Source organism: Gossypium raimondii, chromosome 2, assembly GCF_025698545.1.
Source record: "Gossypium raimondii isolate GPD5lz chromosome 2, ASM2569854v1, whole genome shotgun sequence".
Taxonomy (NCBI): domain Eukaryota; kingdom Viridiplantae; phylum Streptophyta; class Magnoliopsida; order Malvales; family Malvaceae; genus Gossypium; species Gossypium raimondii.
This window is the reverse complement of record NC_068566.1, coordinates 46,276,997-46,294,121: the sequence shown is the minus strand read 5'-3', so window position 1 is coordinate 46,294,121 and position 17,125 is coordinate 46,276,997. Positions and strand designations below refer to the sequence as shown.

General features: G+C 32.6%; 4 protein-coding genes across 6 annotated transcripts; 3 read left to right on the top strand and 1 right to left on the bottom strand.

Moving 5' to 3' along the window:
- The first annotated feature begins 16 nt into the window (after nucleotides 1-16).
- On the top strand, nucleotides 17-2,678 carry LOC105789204 (deoxyribodipyrimidine photo-lyase). 2 transcript variants are annotated; one of them, XR_008193783.1, is made up of 9 exons: nucleotides 17-454; nucleotides 633-976; nucleotides 1,057-1,297; nucleotides 1,394-1,551; nucleotides 1,624-1,660; nucleotides 1,753-1,811; nucleotides 1,890-2,014; nucleotides 2,082-2,153; nucleotides 2,264-2,341. XR_008193783.1 is itself a non-coding variant. In XM_012616483.2 (9 exons), exons 1-9 carry the CDS (start codon nucleotides 134-136, stop codon nucleotides 2,444-2,446), a joined length of 1,497 nt encoding a protein of 498 aa, XP_012471937.1. In that variant the 5' UTR covers nucleotides 20-133; the 3' UTR covers nucleotides 2,447-2,678. The 2 variants fall into 2 exon arrangements, 1 of the variants encoding a protein (XP_012471937.1); XM_012616483.2 differs by having other exon boundaries at nucleotides 20-454; nucleotides 1,933-2,014; nucleotides 2,264-2,678.
- A 2,956-nt stretch (nucleotides 2,679-5,634) lies between these two features.
- Nucleotides 5,635-7,736, top strand: LOC105789203 (uncharacterized). Its single transcript, XM_012616482.2, has 6 exons — nucleotides 5,635-5,841; nucleotides 6,066-6,634; nucleotides 6,713-6,793; nucleotides 6,862-6,937; nucleotides 7,053-7,145; nucleotides 7,237-7,736. The coding sequence occupies exons 2-6, from the start codon at nucleotides 6,086-6,088 to the stop codon at nucleotides 7,443-7,445; spliced, it is 1,008 nt and encodes a 335-aa protein (XP_012471936.1). The 5' UTR covers nucleotides 5,635-5,841; nucleotides 6,066-6,085; the 3' UTR covers nucleotides 7,446-7,736.
- Nucleotides 7,737-8,518: 782 nt separating this feature from the next.
- Nucleotides 8,519-11,167, top strand: LOC105789201 (uncharacterized). Of its 2 annotated transcripts, none has more exons than XM_012616478.2 (7): nucleotides 8,519-8,967; nucleotides 9,299-9,358; nucleotides 9,453-9,535; nucleotides 10,264-10,328; nucleotides 10,414-10,447; nucleotides 10,621-10,691; nucleotides 10,797-11,167. In XM_012616478.2, the coding sequence occupies exons 1-7, from the start codon at nucleotides 8,676-8,678 to the stop codon at nucleotides 10,885-10,887; spliced, it is 696 nt and encodes a 231-aa protein (XP_012471932.1). In that variant the 5' UTR covers nucleotides 8,519-8,675; the 3' UTR covers nucleotides 10,888-11,167. The 2 variants fall into 2 exon arrangements, with proteins under 2 accessions (XP_012471932.1, XP_012471934.1); XM_012616480.2 differs by having other exon boundaries at nucleotides 8,706-8,967; nucleotides 9,247-9,358.
- Nucleotides 11,168-11,179: 12 nt separating this feature from the next.
- Nucleotides 11,180-12,192, bottom strand: LOC105789202 (hypothetical protein). Its single transcript, XM_052627674.1, has 2 exons — nucleotides 11,924-12,192; nucleotides 11,180-11,848 (listed from the first exon to the last, which is right to left on the bottom strand). The coding sequence occupies exons 1-2, from the start codon at nucleotides 11,981-11,983 to the stop codon at nucleotides 11,258-11,260; spliced, it is 651 nt and encodes a 216-aa protein (XP_052483634.1). The 5' UTR covers nucleotides 11,984-12,192; the 3' UTR covers nucleotides 11,180-11,257.
- Nucleotides 12,193-17,125: the final 4,933 nt, after the last annotated feature.

Here is a 17,125-nt window from a genome sequence, read left to right as displayed (position 1 = left end):
TATCTGGTTGCCAGCTTCCCTCCAATTTCTCTTCATCCTCAATCAATCCCCCCCGCCTTGCTAAACTACGCCCTCCACCCTACTGGCGCACTTTAGCAAACGCCCTTCGCTTCCCTCCCTCTTTATCCTCTCCATGGCTTCTCTACCTTCAGCTTCAACCAAACCAACCTCCGTACAACTGGGTCGGATTCATGTCCTTAAGGAAGGGTCTCATCCACCGCAAAATGGTCCCGTTGTGTACTGGATGTTTAGAGATCAACGGTTGAACGACAACTGGGCTTTGATCCACGCCGTTGATCAAGCCAACAAGGCCAATGTGCCCGTCGCTATAGCTTTCAATCTTTTTGATCAATTCTTAGGGGCTAAAGCAAGGCAATTAGGGTTCATGCTTAAGGGTTTACGTCAATTACAGAAAAGTATTGAACATACCCAGATTCCATTCTTCTTGTTTCAAGTAAGTGTTTTTATGGTTTTTTTTAATTAAACCCATTTTTTGTTTTAGGGTTTTGGCAATTATAGTCCAAAGTGTTTCACCAATTTGTTTTGAATGTTCAAGTAAATTATGTATTAAGTGAATGGCTTTATTAGCATTGTTCATGTAAAAGGTTGTGAATTATGTGTTTATTCTTTAGGGAACAGCTGAAGAAACAATACCAAAGTTTCTTGGAGAATGTAAAGCTTCACTTTTAGTTACAGATTTCTCACCATTAAGGCAGATTCGAAAATGTAAAGATGAAATTTGTAAAAGAGTGAGTGATTCAGTGACTATACATGAGGTTGATGCTCATAATGTAGTTCCTGTTTGGCTTGCATCGGATAAGCTGGAGTATAGTGCTAAGACAATTAGGGGTAAGATAAATAAACTGATTCCTGAGTACTTAATCGATTTTCCGACTCTGCAACCACCGAATAAGAAATGGGACAATGCAACGGATCGGTTTTTAGATTGGGATGGTCTCATTGCCGATGTTTTGAGGTTAGAAATTTGTACATTTGGGTGGAGTTGAGATGAGAGTAACTTTTGGGTTGATAATGCTGGTGTTTTTTTATGGCCAGGAATGGGGCTGAAGTACCTGAAATTGAATGGTGCGAACCCGGAGAAATTGCAGCAATGGAAGTATTGATGGGAAATAAAGATGGTTTCTTGACAAAAAGGTTGAAGAGTTATAGTATGGACCGGAATAATCCTTTAAAACCGCGAGCTCTCTCTTGTTTGTCTCCTTATCTACATTTTGGTCAGATATCTGCACAGAGATGTGCCTTAGAGGCACGTAGTTTTCGGAAACATAATGCTCAGGTTTGTAGCAATTGATTCTCTAATCATTCTATAGCTTGCTTTTTTTAATGTCTGATCCATGGTGTTCATTGTTTCATCTTACTTGCTACGCTGAAGGCAGTTGATACGTTTTTAGAAGAGTTGATTGTGCGCAGAGAACTTGCCGATAACTTTTGCTATTATCAGCCGAATTATGATACTATGCAGGGGGCATGGGAATGGGCACGAAAGACATTGATGGACCATGCCTCTGATAAACGAGAACATACTTACACGTGAGTGGTTTTCTGTTGTCTTGATCATTCACTTTGTTTCGAGTGAATTGCAAATAACTCTTGAATTTGTAGGATGGAGCAATTGGAGAAGGCACAAACGGCTGATCCCGTAAGCAAACTGTTGACTTTCATTGTGTTCTTTGCTATGCCGAGGGTTTTTGTTTTCGCTCTAAGTTTTTATTATTCTGCCCCTACTTTCAGCTTTGGAATGCTTCACAGCTTGAGATGGTTCATTATGGGAAAATGCACGGCTTTATGCGGCAAGTGACTTCTCGATAAACTCTACTTTTTTCTTTTTTATTGCAAGTTGAGAATGTAGTTTGCATATCTCTTCTCAGTTATTCGGGATGCGCTTGTTCTAAATTTCAAAACCATATACAGCATGTATTGGGCAAAAAAGATTCTGGAGTGGACAAAGGGACCTAAAGAGGCACTTGAAATATGCATATATCTAAATGACAAGGTAAGTAATGATGCATTTTCCTTCCTTTGATATCAATGCAAAAGTGACATGAAACTCTTCGTTGCAGTACGAAATTGATGGGAGGGATCCAAATGGTTACGTTGGTTGCATGTGGTCAATATGCGGCGTGCACGACCAGGTTTGTCTTTGTTGTTTTAGTTTCTGTCTTATGGTTTGATTCATGACAATGCCTCTTGTTGCCTTCTCATTCGTGCTATCCTACATTTGTTTCACTGGCAATTAAATTAGGGATGGCGAGAGAGACCCGTTTTCGGGAAAATACGATACATGAACTATGCTGGATGCAGAAGGAAATTCAATGTTGACGGATACATATCTTACGTCAAGAGACTAGTTGGTGAAATCAAGAAGAGAAAAGCAGAAAGCCCGGTGGGTCAAAAGACAAAGCAGCCGCGCAACGAACAACATTAACATCTCGCTGCCTGTCTGTTGTGAAACTCTTTTATCTAAACTCCATGGTTGTAGTACCACTAACCATATTGTGTTAGAAATGACAATGACATGCTAGGCTTTGTTGGTTTGGTAGGAAGTGAAAATCATTATTAGTTCATGAAATGTATGATTTAGTTATGATTTTTCATTTGATGTACTGAATTTTGGAATAGTTTGGGGTTAAGCTAATTTGAAATGACTTTTCCTTTAATTAAGACTAGTAAATATCTGTGATTTATAAATATTTGTACATGAAATGTCATGGTGTGTTGGTGTAGTTAAAGATCTTGCATGTGGTTATTAGTGTTTATTATTTATAGTGGTAATAGGTAAATAAACACGGGAGTTACGTGAAATGGTGAGGTCTCTCTTATTTTAACCGGTGGTTGAGGGTTTAATTTTCACCTTGCAGTAACTTCAAAACTCATGGTTAGCGTTTACCCCCTTAATGAGCCTACTGAATGTGAAACTCCAATACCTCGGTCAACTAAAAAAAAAAGAAATCAATGATTTATGAATAATTTTGGCTAATATGCTAAAAGTTCCCTTAGACTAGTTTGTTTTATTCATGTAAGGTCCTTAAACTAGTCCCTATTTTAATTTTCAAGGACAGAGCAAACTATCAATAAATTTGCTAGGGAGAAGAATTTGGAGAAAAAAGGAGGCAAAGAACCTTGATGTACACATGTTCATGGGCTCGATGGCCCGCTCGCTTCGGCCATATTGGGCAATAATTTTAAAATATTTTTATTTAAATTTAAAAATAAAATATATAAATATTAATATAAAAGTTTAAATTTAATATCAGTCTTGGGAACTTTAATTCAATCAATTTCAGTCGGTATAATTTTTAAAAATTGAAATTTTAGTTTTGACGCAAATCACCGTCATTAATCGATTAATTAGATTTTCAATGAGTAGTATGTAGAATTAATAAAGTAACATGATATTACACATATGCTAATATATTTGCCGTATCAAAATTTGAAAATAACATAACTTAATGATTTAACTATTATTATTTGGTGATGACCAACATTTTAAAATTTGAAACGTCTGAAGATTAAAAATATCAAATTAAAGTACACGAACTAATTCCACAACTTTTATAAAGTACAAGAATTCATAGTAGAATATAACCTAATATAAAATTAATTTATTATTATTTTTAAATAATGAAATAGGTCATTTTGACTGATCAAACTGGATCAAGCTCAAGTTAAGACCTAAAATTTTTAAGGATTGGACCCCAACTTGATCCATTAACATCTCTACTTTAACTCTCTTTTTTTTTAATGTTTTTAAAATTGAATCGCTTGTCCGATTAAAAAACATTAAGAATTTCAAAAAATGAAAAAAATAAAAAAGCTCAATTCAACTGATTCGTGTCAACTCTCAATTTATCTGATTTAAAATCATTCTTCAAACAAATACTTAAACTGATTTCCAATCTTACCCATCTAACTAACCGATCTAGGCAAATTCAAACATCCTTAATTTTTTTTCTTACATAAACATCCTTTCTTATGATAGTTATGATAGTGAAACTCCATGGTTTTGTGTTTTTTTCTTTAATTAGCATGAACTAAATTTATTTTTCTAGGGCTACAATGGATGTTGGCATTTCGCTTAAATTTTATGTAATCTTTGATCTATTTTCTTAATGAATTTGAGATTTTTGTTGATTTTAAACTTTATGTATCTAAATTCACCATCTTTTTAGATTGAATTAAGATAAGTAATTCTTGAAAAATAAAATCGAAGAGACAAGATGAAGTTGTTGTTAATCAGAGGTATACATGATATGGACCAGCTTGTGAACCATGTATTCATGGGAGAAGGCTGAACAATCATGTAGTCCTAAGTTAGGAAAAATATTATGCTCCAATCATGTAGTCTTATTTTTGAGGCAATGCCTAAAACTATCGATAATGTGCTTTTGTACACTCAAACGTTGATAATGTGCTTCAGTACACTCGAACGCATGTCCTCTTATATTGACAACAATACCCATACCAATTGAGTTAATACTCAATCGATCATTACCATCATTATTATTGAGAGTCTACTAACTTAAGTTATTGTATATCTTATAGGTTAAAATCTAAATGGTTAGTTTATAGCATCACTAAGCTTGGGGAGTTATTGACTAGATTGTTCGATAAGGACCAGCCACAGAGGTAGAGTTAGGAGGCCGGCCTAAAATGAAAAATTTTACTTTTAATCTTTTTATAATTTATACAAATTTAAATTAGTATACGGTAAAAATAATAAAAAATTCATTTAATCATAAATTATTAAAATAGTAAAATTACATTTATGCTATCGTACATATATACAACTTAATTTCGCCCAAAAAAAAATCTACTTCTCTCAAACCAATTAATATCCCATTATGGTATTTCTTAATGTTTTCACTGACCTATTTATCTCCTAGAGTAACTAATAATTATGATCTCAAATAATTGATCTAGTTATTAGCCTTAATCTGGTTTTATCCTATTTCAATTATTAAACAATTTTACTATGATCTAGTTTATGCTTAATGCTTTTATTATCATTATTTTGCATTAATGGTTGAATCCATAGTTTAAATTCATAATTGAGTGTATAAAGGAGGATTACTGAGTTGGTAAATCCTTAATTGAATTGCTGAGATTGTTTTCAACATCAGTTTTAAATTGTCAAAATAATAACACCTATTTTATTTAGGTCCTCCTATTCTTCTTACCAAATCTATTTGGACCTTAAATACAATTTCAAAATTTAACCATATTTTTACAATTGACAAAAAGAAATTATAGTATAAAAATAGAAGGTGCATCATGAATAAAAATAGGGTTTACATCTCCCATATTTAATTATCAATTTTAGTAATGGAATAAATTTTTATTATAGGAATAAAATTTTATTATCCTAGATACAATTCAAATATTAATTTATTACTTAATCATGAGATATGATGCACCGGGTGTTCACCTTATCTCTTAATCGGGTAATTAGAGGTTTGATACTCCTTTATGAGAATGAAATTAGGGGCAAAATTAGTAAATTTTTTAGGTCAAAATTAAATTGTATATTTCTACAATAATAAAAATATAATTTTATCATTTTAATAATATATATGGCTTCACACGTGGGCATCGAGGTGTTAATTATTCGGGAGAACTCGGCCATCTACTAGAACTTTCCTTCCATCTCTTTCGTACAAAATCAGAGAAACCATAAACATATATTTCTAAAAAAAATCCTCAAAATAATCCATACAAATAAATAGACACTTAAAACCACATTTCGATCATTCATCCTAGCACTTTGGGTTTTCGATCATCTCCCCAAATTTGCCTGAATTTCCCCGCTTTTTCATTTCAAAGGTACCATCTTTCTCTATTTCTTTTTGGGTTTAATTTTCGTATATGTTACGATGATCACGTTGTTTCTTGTTAATTATGTATTATCTTTCAGTGATTTTTTGCGTGAAAATGTTCCTTTAAATGGTTGGTTTTTGTGGTTTTTGAACGAAATTATCGTTTCTGGAATGGGGTACATGATCGCTTCATCTTTTTGTATGTAAAAAAGTTTTTAAATTCCGTTGCAGAGTTTAGAAGATAAAAGAAAATGCAGGGCGGCAGAGGCGGAAGGGATCCATTCTTTGAATTTGGTGGTGATCCCTTTGGTGGTTTTGGGGGTCATAAAAGTTTACTATCCAATTTCTTTAATGGAAGGGACCCTTTTGATGATCCTTTCTTCACACGTCCTTTTGATAGAATGTTTGAATCAAGCTTCTTTGGCCCTGGTCATAATCCTTTCCCTGATATGCACCCATCTGGGTTCATTGAACAACAAGCCCCAGAGCCAAAACGACCAAGCGGTCCTATTATCCAAGAATTAGATTCTGATGATGAAAAAGAGATGAAAGAAAATTCCAGAAAACATGGTAGGTCTAAGGATGAACCTCATGTCGAGGTACCAGATGATGAAACTGAACAATCTGAGAGAAGGAATGGGCATTTGCAGTATATGAATGGCTATAATGGTTCATATCAACGACAGCAGCAACCACCTCAAACTCGTAGCTTTACGTTTCAAAGCTCCACCGTTACGTATGGTGGTGCTAATGGGGCTTACTATACTTCATCCAAAACAAGGAGGAGTGGAAGTGATGGGGTAAGTATTTAATGATATGTTCATTTATAAGCCCTTGAATTTGTTTTATGTGTTTTGCATTACATTGTTGTGGTGTAGATTACCTTTGAAGAAAGCAAAGAAGCTAACACAGCTACAGGTCAAGCAAGCCACCGGGTTTCAAGGGGACTTCATGACAAGGTACCTCTCAAAATGTTATTGGCTATTAGTGTGATTGTAGAGTTAATTTATGAGACTTTTCGATGTAGGGTCATTCGGTTACGAGAAAGCTGAATTCGGATGGTAGGGTGGAAACAATGCAGGCCTTGCACAATTTGAATGAAGGTAAGATAAGAACAGTTATATGTGACAGTCGGGTATGTTATACTTGTTTGTAGAGGCATGTATACTTGTCCAGGGCAGTTAATGTATATGATCCGAATCTGTGAATGTTACACAGATGAGCTTTCTGGTTTTGAAGAAGCTTGGAATGGAAATGCTAGAAAGCATTTGCCTGGCTGGTCTGGAAGTTCTAATGTCCATGATGCAACAGGTAAGATTCGTCTTCGAATGCATTAAGCATGCTCATTTTCGTGTTACCTAGACTTTGTGATTGATTTAACCATCTTGAAATATTGTCTCAGGGACAAGTTGGGGTCAGAATGGGCAAGCAAGTCATGGAGGATGGGCACTTCCTTCTACCGAGCGTTCTCAGCAGTCGGGAAAAGCAATGATGGATGCCAAAGACAGTGCAGGGCCATCACGCGGCCAGAATTCTACAAAGGCGAAAGGTTTGGGAGCCCTTAAAGATAAGATTTCTCAGACACTAGGGAAGAAAAAGAACCAAGTTTGAACTTTGAAGCACTGAGTTGATCATCTAGAGAGTTTATATTGTGTTCTCTCATATAACATATCAACATGCCCTTTTTTGGACATAACTACCTATCTAGTTCTTCAGTTTTCAGACCATCGATAGCATATCTTGGTCATGTGTCTGTTTCTGTAGTACAAGACCTTTTGGTGTTGTGGTGGTTAATGCAGAGAGGTATAGACAATTTCTGCAAATGGACACCCTTTTAGGTTGTGTATGGATATTACAACATTATAATATGGATTTTTTAATGCATAAAACTTTGCCTTTTCATGGTTTCTTCCTTGTGCATTTGTGTTGAATATTAATGTGATCCTGTTGTTGAAAGCTTAAATGGGTTAATTGAATTGAATTGGAAACTTAACCTGTGCATAAATTTTAAATATTACACTAATCTCAAAATAAATTGAATCTAGGATGAATTATATGAATACTTGAATCTAATACCGCATATGAGGTATCGGTACATTAGCTCACGTATTGGAACATGTACCCGCGCGATTAAATGTTTGAATTTTGGCACTTAAGGTATTGCAATTTGCCCTTCGTTTTGGTTAAATTCTCTCATTATTTGAGTAATTTAATTCTTGTATTTTTATTTACTTTTTAAAATTCTTTTATTTTTAAATACTAAAATTTCAGTTCGATTTTTATCAAATGATAATTATTAAATTTATTAAATAAATTTGTGTTATTTTTAAAATTTGATGTGTCAAACATTTTATTTTATTATATGTGTAGTGTTATGTTAACTTATTAATTTTATATATTTAATATTAAAATTTTAAAATTTAAAAATTATAAGAATTTAGATAATCAAATAGGAGAAAATAAACTAAATTTATAATCAGAAACATAATATAAGATTAATAATTAGAATAATGAAATGATAACAAAACACAATTGTAATTTTTTCTTCTCATAAATTTGGGTCAAGTTAAACCCGAGATAAAAAATTTACATGAGGTCCAATCTATTTAAAAAATAAATTTCATTTTTTGTTTAATCCTAATTTTTGAACCTACAATTTTACACAAATCCTTTCATTTTTCAAGCTTACCACTGACTGAGTTCACTCAAATACTCCCTAAAAATAAACCCGAACCCCAAAATTCCACAAAACCCAAACCAGAAACAACTGCTGTGCAGAAGCATTTTGGACCACAAACTCTCAAGTTTTCAAAGACAAAAGTGCCATTTCTAGAGTTCCAAATGTCAGTTATTAGGACAAGTGCTAACATGATTATGAAACAACTCCTCCATCACCCGCCGTTATCTTTCATCTCATTCTCCGGTCGGCCGCTACTTCCCTGTTCCCGTAACCCCATCATCCGACTGACGCCCAATCGTGGAATCAGTTTTAGTCCCATTCGTTGCGCCGCACCCGACGCCGATGCCGACAGAAAAGTCTCCGCTCGTCTCTCGCAAATGCAGCAGCTCCTTCAGGAAGCGGAAGAGCGAGCCAGCTCCGCCGGGAATGAGCCCACTCCTCAAATCACTTTGGGTAACTAATGATATTCGATATGCTTTACTGTTATAGGGTTTATTTCTGTCAGAGGAGAAGTCGGGATTTTTTTTTGGATGGCCGAAATTAAATTAAAAATTTGAATGGACCTGAAGTTTATTTATTTTTATTGTAAGCTTTAACCTTTATAATCTTTAGAAAGGCTAAAATCACAATTTTATCATTTTAGGAGCTAGAGGTTGAACTGCAATTTTATCATGTATGAATTCGTAACTTTTTAGATTTTAGAGGGGCTAAAACTTCAATTTTTCATTTTAGGGCAGTTACAAAGAGCCAAAAAACATTTATGGTGCTGAATTCTTGTTTACAGATCATGTTACGGTGAGTTTTGCAAGGAGTGGTGGCCCTGGTGGTCAAAATGTAAACAAGGGTATATTGTATATATCTTCTTCATGTTTGAGAATCTATGTCATCTCTTGTTGCTAAGATTTATAGTGGATTTACTTTTGTTGCTACATGTGCAGTTAACACCAAGGTGGACATGCGGTTCAATGTAAAACAGGCTTATTGGCTTAGTGACAGGATTAGAGAGAGGATTATGCAAATGGTTTGTCACTGCCATCTATTATCTTTTAAAGAATTTATGATATTGCTAATCGTTTGCCTTCGAGATAAGAACTGAAATGAAGCTGATTTGTACTTGTGCATTGATTTTACTTTTACAACCCTGTGATTTTATACTTGATTCTCACATAATCGAGAAAAGCTCCAAGGTATCGTGCCATGGCTGTAAATGAGAAGGCTTTAAGCAATGTTTTGCCAAGACTAGCAGAAGCAAGCAACTATTACTTCTTTTTCTTTCTCTTCTATTTATAGCTTGTCCTGTTCGTGGAGTTATGGTATTATCATCAAGCAATGTAGCTTTTATACAGTAGTAATTTAGAACTGTTTGCTGAGATCATAGCTAAACCAACATAATAGTAGTTATGTGAAGTCCGTGGCTAGTTCAGGATTGTTTAAGGGAACTTAAATGGTACTTTTGGTTAAGTCTGCTGGGAATTTGCGTAAGGTAGAAGAAAAAGCGTGACGATATGGTCAGAGGTCATAAAAGTGGCAAGAAGAAAATCACGCTATACGGACGAACGTGCAAATGAACTGTAAACAGCATCAACATGGATGAAAGTGCTTGAATTTGGAGTGCTAACAGTGCTTTGTTGGTTTCAGAGATATGACCTCGATTGTACTAATTCACATTTGCTTGCAGTTTAGATTTCCTTTCATCTGGTTATGTCCAGGAATTCTCATTTTTCAATAACCTAAACTCACTATGAACAGGAAAAGAACCGTATAAACAAGGATGGAGAAATCGTGATATCATCAACCAAGACTAGGACGCAAAAGTTTGTTTCTCTCTTGTTTATTTTTGTTGTTCTGTTTCCTTTTAGTGCGATATGTATGTATTCATTTGAATTGAACTTTGTTCAGGGGAAACATCGATGATGCTTTGGCAAAACTACAGGTTCGTTAACAGTCTTTCTAATGCGTAGCATTTGGTTGTTATCCATCAAAGATGCAATTGAATTGAACGTAGTGTGAGATATTGGCAGTTGTATGATTTGCTGTTGATCTTTTGGTTTCTGAATATGGTGATGACGTGATCATATTTTCGTCCATTTTGCTTGAACCAAACAGGCAATCATTGATGCTGCTGCTTATGTGCCACCACCTCCATCGGAAGAACAAAAGAAGAAAATCGCAAAGATGTATGATTTCATTGCATTTACAAGTGCACATGCGCAGCTGTTTTACCTGTTTGGCAATACCTGTGCCAATTGCGAATTTATTTTGTGTTTCCATGCTTCTTGCAGGGCTGCAATTGGGGAGCAAAAACGCCTTAAAAGCAAGAAGGTCCTTTCAGACAAGAAAGCATTTCGAAGAAGCCGGGACAGTTGGGACTAAAATGTGGTGTCACAACTCTTCAAGTTCATAGTGTCTGAAGATCATTGAATCTCAGCCGAGAAGTAGACGGCTGGAATGGAGCCTGAAGGAGTATTTTGTCCTTAAAGTTATTCATGGTTAGGCAAAAGAGCTACCATCTCTTGATGTAATATAACCATATATCCAACATAGGCTACCGAGACACATCATTGTGTTATAGACATTACACACCAAATTTTTTGCATGGAAACCATTAGTGATTTATTCAATGAAGTTAATATGAATGTTCTAAGGTCTAAAATCTCTCATCATGTTAAGAATCAAGAATCTAAATACAATTCAACAAGTAAATGAATGATCTCCTTTTCAAGAGGAGTAATTGGACATTATTTTACTTTCGTATGGCAAATTCTTCCCCCGTTCGTCGATTGACATGCTTGATCCACCTCCTTTTACCTTCTCTTGAACTCGAATTTCCAGCACAGCTCCCTACATGTGCTATATCCAATCCTTCCCCTACCGGAAGAAAGATGGAACGTATGAGCCAATGCGATCCATCATTGACAACATTTCTCCAACTGAAACTTGAGGCACTTCTGGAATTAGTGTTCTTGCATACCATAACTGCCCCCTTGTTACTAAGCTTTGCTAGCTTTAATACCCTGGAAAAGCGATTCTGCTGACTATCCACCACCAGGAAATCTATGCCGTTTAATCCACTCATTAACTCCTCAGGCTCGCCAACAATCACTTCCGGTGACATGCCGGCCACTTCCAGGACTTTAACGTATTCTAATCTCGATCTTTCATCAGGAACTATACATACGTGTCTTCCATTCGTGTGTCTACAAGCAACAGTTAAACCGATGCTTGTCGCGGTACCTCCACCGTGCGACCACGCCTCCACAATGAAGCTCGCATTCCACCCAGCAGCCATTGATGAAACAAGCTCCGCTATACCAGAATCATTACAAACACCACACTGCAAAACAAAAACAATTAACCAGGCATGAATGAAATAAAAAATTTCAGAAAATTGCTTAAATTAAATGCTTACAAGTTCAACAGTATCAATATAAGCCTTGGCTGCTGTCTCGGGACACCAAACCAGCTTCATTTCTTCAACGATTTTCAAGATAAATCCGAAAATGAAAAGAACAGTAAGGTGTCAGGTTTTATATTGGAGACAAAACAAAATTTTATCAAAACTGATACGTGTTGAGCCGTTTAAAACAAAACAAGACAAAGACAAACCCAACGTGTAGATTGTTTCCACCATGACTGATGTGAAACAACCTGGTTATTTCATGACCTTTGAAATTGTCTGTTTCAATAGTGCATTCATTGCAGATAACCCAAATGATCAACGGATATTTCGAAGCAACATTACTCGGTGCTGGGCCTTGATTCTTGGCAACTTGGGTTAATTAAAATTGATTATTCAAAAGAGATGAAAGGGAAGTATTTACGCGGCTTAGCCTACTTCGAGTAAAATATTTAAAGTTGGAAGTTAATGCTAGCCTGTTTAGCAATGGATTAATTAGTGTTTTATACGTACAATCTTGCTTGCTGCTTGTTTTCATGTTTATTAGCCGCTGTCTAGATACTTTTACATGCATAATTTTCATTATATTGATGTCCTTTTCTTTATGTTATCATTCCATAACCTAATTCGGTATATATAGTAAGTCGTCTAACTTTCACTCTTTCACACTGTATTATCTATATATTCAATTATTTTTTTTATGATTAATATTTTAGTAATTTAACGGTTGATATTTTTATTTATCATGCATTAAAATTTTTGAATTTATTCATGATCTTTATCATATTAATTTAAAAAAAACATCTATATTAATATATATTTAACGGTTGAAATTTTTATATAAAATAAATAGTTAGAAAATTTTAATTTACTCTAAACTTGACATGCATAATTTATATGAATGAAACCTGAAATATGACGATTAAATTATTAAAATATTAATAGTATAAAAAATTTTAAAGTGCGTAAAACTATTCTATATATATAAAAGAATATTGAATATTGTCATCATGTAAAAGTAATTGTCTAAGCCAAATCAAAGTTTTCTACTTAAATATACAAAGATATTTTACTTCGATGAGTTAATTCAGATTTTAACAATTTTAGATCATTTTAGTTTAAGTTAATTTTGAGTTAGGGTCAATTTGAGTTTTAACCATTTTAGGTATATATCATTTTGATTTACTTGTTTAAATCATTTAGATCCGGATCATCATATTTAAGGGTGAAGTCAAAAATTTTGAGGGATAAATTAAGTTATATATTTGTATAAAAGCTAAAATATAATTGCACATTTTTAATAGTTTATATCTTCGAAAGATCAAATTTTTACGAGTTTGGATTGATAATTAGAAAGGTGTAGGTAGACAGCAATAAGGCATATGTAGGGATGTGATTTTGCTTCCATGTGAATGTGATGTGAAGATGATGGCAGCCCATTTATTGGTAGTGTGAATGTTGGATTTTATTTTTGGCACGCAAAATAAATAGAAAGAAAATATCTATTGAATCATCTTCACTTAATTTAATCATAGTCTTCGTCATCCCAAAGCAATAAAAATTCCATAAATTAATAATAATTAAATATAAATTAATTTAATACTACCATATCAACAATGTGTTATTGTATGTTTTAATTAAATTAATGTTACGTGTCAATTAAATAATAATTAAAAAATATTACTTTATAAATTAAAGTATATCATTTTTATTTTTATATAATTTGTAAAAAATAATATTGATCCCTTATTTATTTTTATATTAAGTATTTGTTAAAATGATTTAATGTAATTTAATTAGTTCCCTAGTGGAGGCGAAACAATGAATTTAATGATTAAGTTTTTGACAAATATTAAGGGCTAGTTTGGCCATGCTTTTGAAAAGTGCTGTGGAAAAGTGCTTTTGAGAAATGTTTTTGAAAAATTTAAGTGTTTGTAGCATTGCTGTCAAAAAGTGCTTTTAAGAAATAAAATGTCCATTTTAGACATAATATTATAAAGTAACAAATATGTATTTAAATAATGTTTAAATTAGTTAATATTATGATATTTTAGTAAAAATATAAAAAATAATTTATTATAACTTATTGTTAATATTTTAATATATAATATTAATTTTAAATATTTCTAAGTAATTAATATTAATTATTTATTAAATTTAATTAGAATATATAAACTATATTTAAATATTTAAATATAATAATTAAATATTTCATAAAATCAAACAATCAAAAAATAACTAAATACTAAAGCATAATGATCAATTAAAGAGAAGAAGAAGAGAAGAAAAAGATAAACTCACCGGTGGAGAAGAGGAACAAAGAACCAGAGGAAAAAGTAAAGTTCAAACAAAAGAGAAAAGGGAAAAAAGAGAGTCTTCTAACGTCTATTTGGAAGAAGAAATAGTAAGGTTAAAAAAATAAAATACTAGCCAAAAGCACTTTTGGGCTGAAAAAAGTTAAAAATTTCTACTTTTTCATCTGTGAAAAAGCATGTAAATAAGTTAAAATTTTCTACAATGACGTCGTTCTTTATTGTTTTTTAGAAAAAAATACTTTTTAATAGAAAAACTCATCTATGAAACATTGGAGAACACAACCTAAGTCTTTGTTATTTACCAGTAAACTATAGAAAAAGATTAAAAAATAGCGGTTGAAGTTGAGTATATAATATGTGGTCGTTTTCAGTGTTGATATTAAGTACAAAAAAAAAATGAATTTTAATGATCATGAATTGGATAAAGCCTGAATTTCACTAAGCTCCAAAAACTAAACGATTTAGCTTTGAATACCTTGCTTGAATAAGCTTTGCCAAGTCAAATGTTCTTAATTATTGGATAATATTTCTAAATTTGATGTTTATCACCACAAATGTTGAAAGGATTTCTTATTTAAATATGCTAGAATAAATTGTTTTGGAGAATATTTCGGTATTTATAAATGTCAAAGTTTATTTAATGTAAGATCTCTTTTTAATTTTTTGTTGTGGACACTTAAAAGAGTCGAAATCTTTGTATAATTTTTTAAAAAACTTAACCTGATCTATTAAGATTTAGTTTGAATTGAATTTTTTTTAAAATATTTAAAGTTACTCAGCACTCATGATTGTCGAGATTTCTTTAAAAACTTAAAGAAACTCCCAAACCTTAATTGGTCTTTTAAAATAAAAGAAAATCTCATAAATTTAAAACAACCTCACCAGTCGTGGGTGTTGAAATCTTATCCCAATTGTTTCTTTTCTATACAAAATCCTAAAATCCTTTATACATCTTCTATACTATCTTGTACACCTTAAATTTTCTACATTTGATTCTTAAAGTTGTATAATGGTTGCTTCTTATTGAAATTGGAACAACATGTCGCTTACCATGCAACCATAATGGAAAGATATTTAGTGTCTTGATATCGTAGTTAATTTTCGACTCAATATTAGTACTTAAGAGGTGGTAATTTTCATCACGTTAGTCAAGTTAGGAGATTTTACTTTCGTTTTAGCATTTATTTTTGTTTAGATTGAACGATAGACTTGAGATCCATACGTTTTCTCTATAATAACGCTGGAAGATGTAGTGTTATTGATGAGTTTTTTAGTCAATGAGCTACTATTAACGGGAAAGTTTGATAATAATTTGGCAACTATACTAGTTGAAGTGTTCAGAAGGGTACTGACTATAAGTTCAACTCCAATGGTTTTACATGGTTAAGGAGGTACTTCAACCAGCTCCCACAACATCCAACTCCTTTTAATATTGAGCGTCTTGCTAGAGCTTACATCCTCCCATTGATTGGAGGTGTGATGCTGCCATAAAAGTTTAATAAAGTTCATTCAACATAGCTCCCATCTTTAGCTAATTTCCTAACAGTTGGAACATACAATTGGAAGGAAGTCTACGATTCTGACATGCCTTTTATCAGTATCATGGTAATTGGATTTGCTATGGATACAGAGAAAAGAGGAGCGCAATTTGTTGTATGTTTCGGGCCAATTGCCTTGGGCATATCTCAGAGGTTGTAGAAGATGATAATTTTGCACCATACTCAATTTAGGCTTACGGTAATCCATATCTATATCGACTGAAAGATCTTCCTCACTTTCCAAGAATTCATGCAATCTCATGGCATCGAAAGAAGAACATGAAAGTGTGTGGTGAAGCTGCCAAAGTTGGCCACTTGATGAACGAAGAAATCTGTGACGTCGTGATTAAGGCAGAGGCCATGCTGCTTAAATTGCTTAAGCTCTCGTACTTGGTGAACTTACCCAAGCTACACAACTTGTGCAACTCCTAATATAATAAGGATGTCTATGCTTGATTTGTCAAGCATCGATCTTGAATTTGTGTAGTTCAAACACCTGTAGATGTTAAGGTCATGCTATATCTGTTTAGAATCTATATCAACTAAGTATAAGAATTCAAAAAAGAATCCTAAAAACTGACCTCGATATTCAAATAAGATCATCTCATTAACAACAAATTATCCAAATACAAATTTGGCTATGAGTTTAAAAAAAAAACTCCTCTTCCATTTTAAACATATTTTTAAAAGTAAATTAAAAAACCTATTTAAAAAAATATTTTTTGACGATATTGAAATAAAATGCAATGTACGTTTGAATAAATAAACTTAGTTGACGTGACAATATAATATATGGGTAAATTACACAATTGGCAAGGGCGAATCCAATTTTTTAAGGGTTAAAATTGGATTACAAATTTTGAGATGTCAAATATATATTTTATTATTTTTGAAAGGATTAAATAGAATATTTTTCAATTTTAGGGGCCAAAATATAATTTTCTCTTATATTAATTTATAATTTGATATTTTATAGGAGATAAGATTGCAATTTTCTAAATTTTTTGGGAGGGCCTAAAAGTTTGCAATTTAAGCATTGTCGTTACACATTTTATTATTTTAATTATCGTCATTACATAAATTTATCATTTTAATCAATCCGTTGTTAATTTACCATTAAATACACTCATTTTGGTCACTTAATTTTTAAAATTAATTTTAGTTTAAAAAACTAAAATTTTATAAGGAATAAATCAAATTCTTGTAAAACCCAAGTCTTCTTTTGAAAAAATAAACTTAAATCTAAACAAAAAAAAAATTTAGTGGCCAACTAAAATGAATGTATTTAATGACAAATTAAGGAAGAACGAATAAAATGATAAAAATATATAACAACAGTTTCTAAATTGTAATTTTTTTAT

What these genes read in the sequence shown, in the direction of transcription:
- LOC105789204 (XM_012616483.2), top strand. Translation starts at nt 134, where the DNA reads ATGGCTTCTCTACCTTCAGCTTCAACCAAACCAACCTCCGTACAACTG. An exon ending in CTCATTGCCGATGTTTTGAG is followed by an intron (nt 977 to 1,056) that starts GTTAGAAATTTG and finishes TTTTATGGCCAG; the next exon opens with GAATGGGGCTGAAGTACCTG. An exon ending in TTCGGAAACATAATGCTCAG is followed by an intron (nt 1,298 to 1,393) that starts GTTTGTAGCAAT and finishes GCTACGCTGAAG; the next exon opens with GCAGTTGATACGTTTTTAGA.
- LOC105789203 (XM_012616482.2), top strand. Translation starts at nt 6,086, where the DNA reads ATGCAGGGCGGCAGAGGCGGAAGGGATCCATTCTTTGAATTTGGTGGT. An exon ending in GGAGGAGTGGAAGTGATGGG is followed by an intron (nt 6,635 to 6,712) that starts GTAAGTATTTAA and finishes GTTGTGGTGTAG; the next exon opens with ATTACCTTTGAAGAAAGCAA. An exon ending in CTTGCACAATTTGAATGAAG is followed by an intron (nt 6,938 to 7,052) that starts GTAAGATAAGAA and finishes AATGTTACACAG; the next exon opens with ATGAGCTTTCTGGTTTTGAA.
- LOC105789201 (XM_012616478.2), top strand. Translation starts at nt 8,676, where the DNA reads ATGTCAGTTATTAGGACAAGTGCTAACATGATTATGAAACAACTCCTC. An exon ending in GAGAGAGGATTATGCAAATG is followed by an intron (nt 9,536 to 10,263) that starts GTTTGTCACTGC and finishes CACTATGAACAG; the next exon opens with GAAAAGAACCGTATAAACAA. An exon ending in ATGCTTTGGCAAAACTACAG is followed by an intron (nt 10,448 to 10,620) that starts GTTCGTTAACAG and finishes TGAACCAAACAG; the next exon opens with GCAATCATTGATGCTGCTGC.
- LOC105789202 (XM_052627674.1), bottom strand. Translation starts at nt 11,983, where the DNA reads ATGAAGCTGGTTTGGTGTCCCGAGACAGCAGCCAAGGCTTATATTGAT. An exon ending in ATATTGATACTGTTGAACTT is followed by an intron (nt 11,849 to 11,923) that starts GTAAGCATTTAA and finishes TTTGTTTTGCAG; the next exon opens with TGTGGTGTTTGTAATGATTC.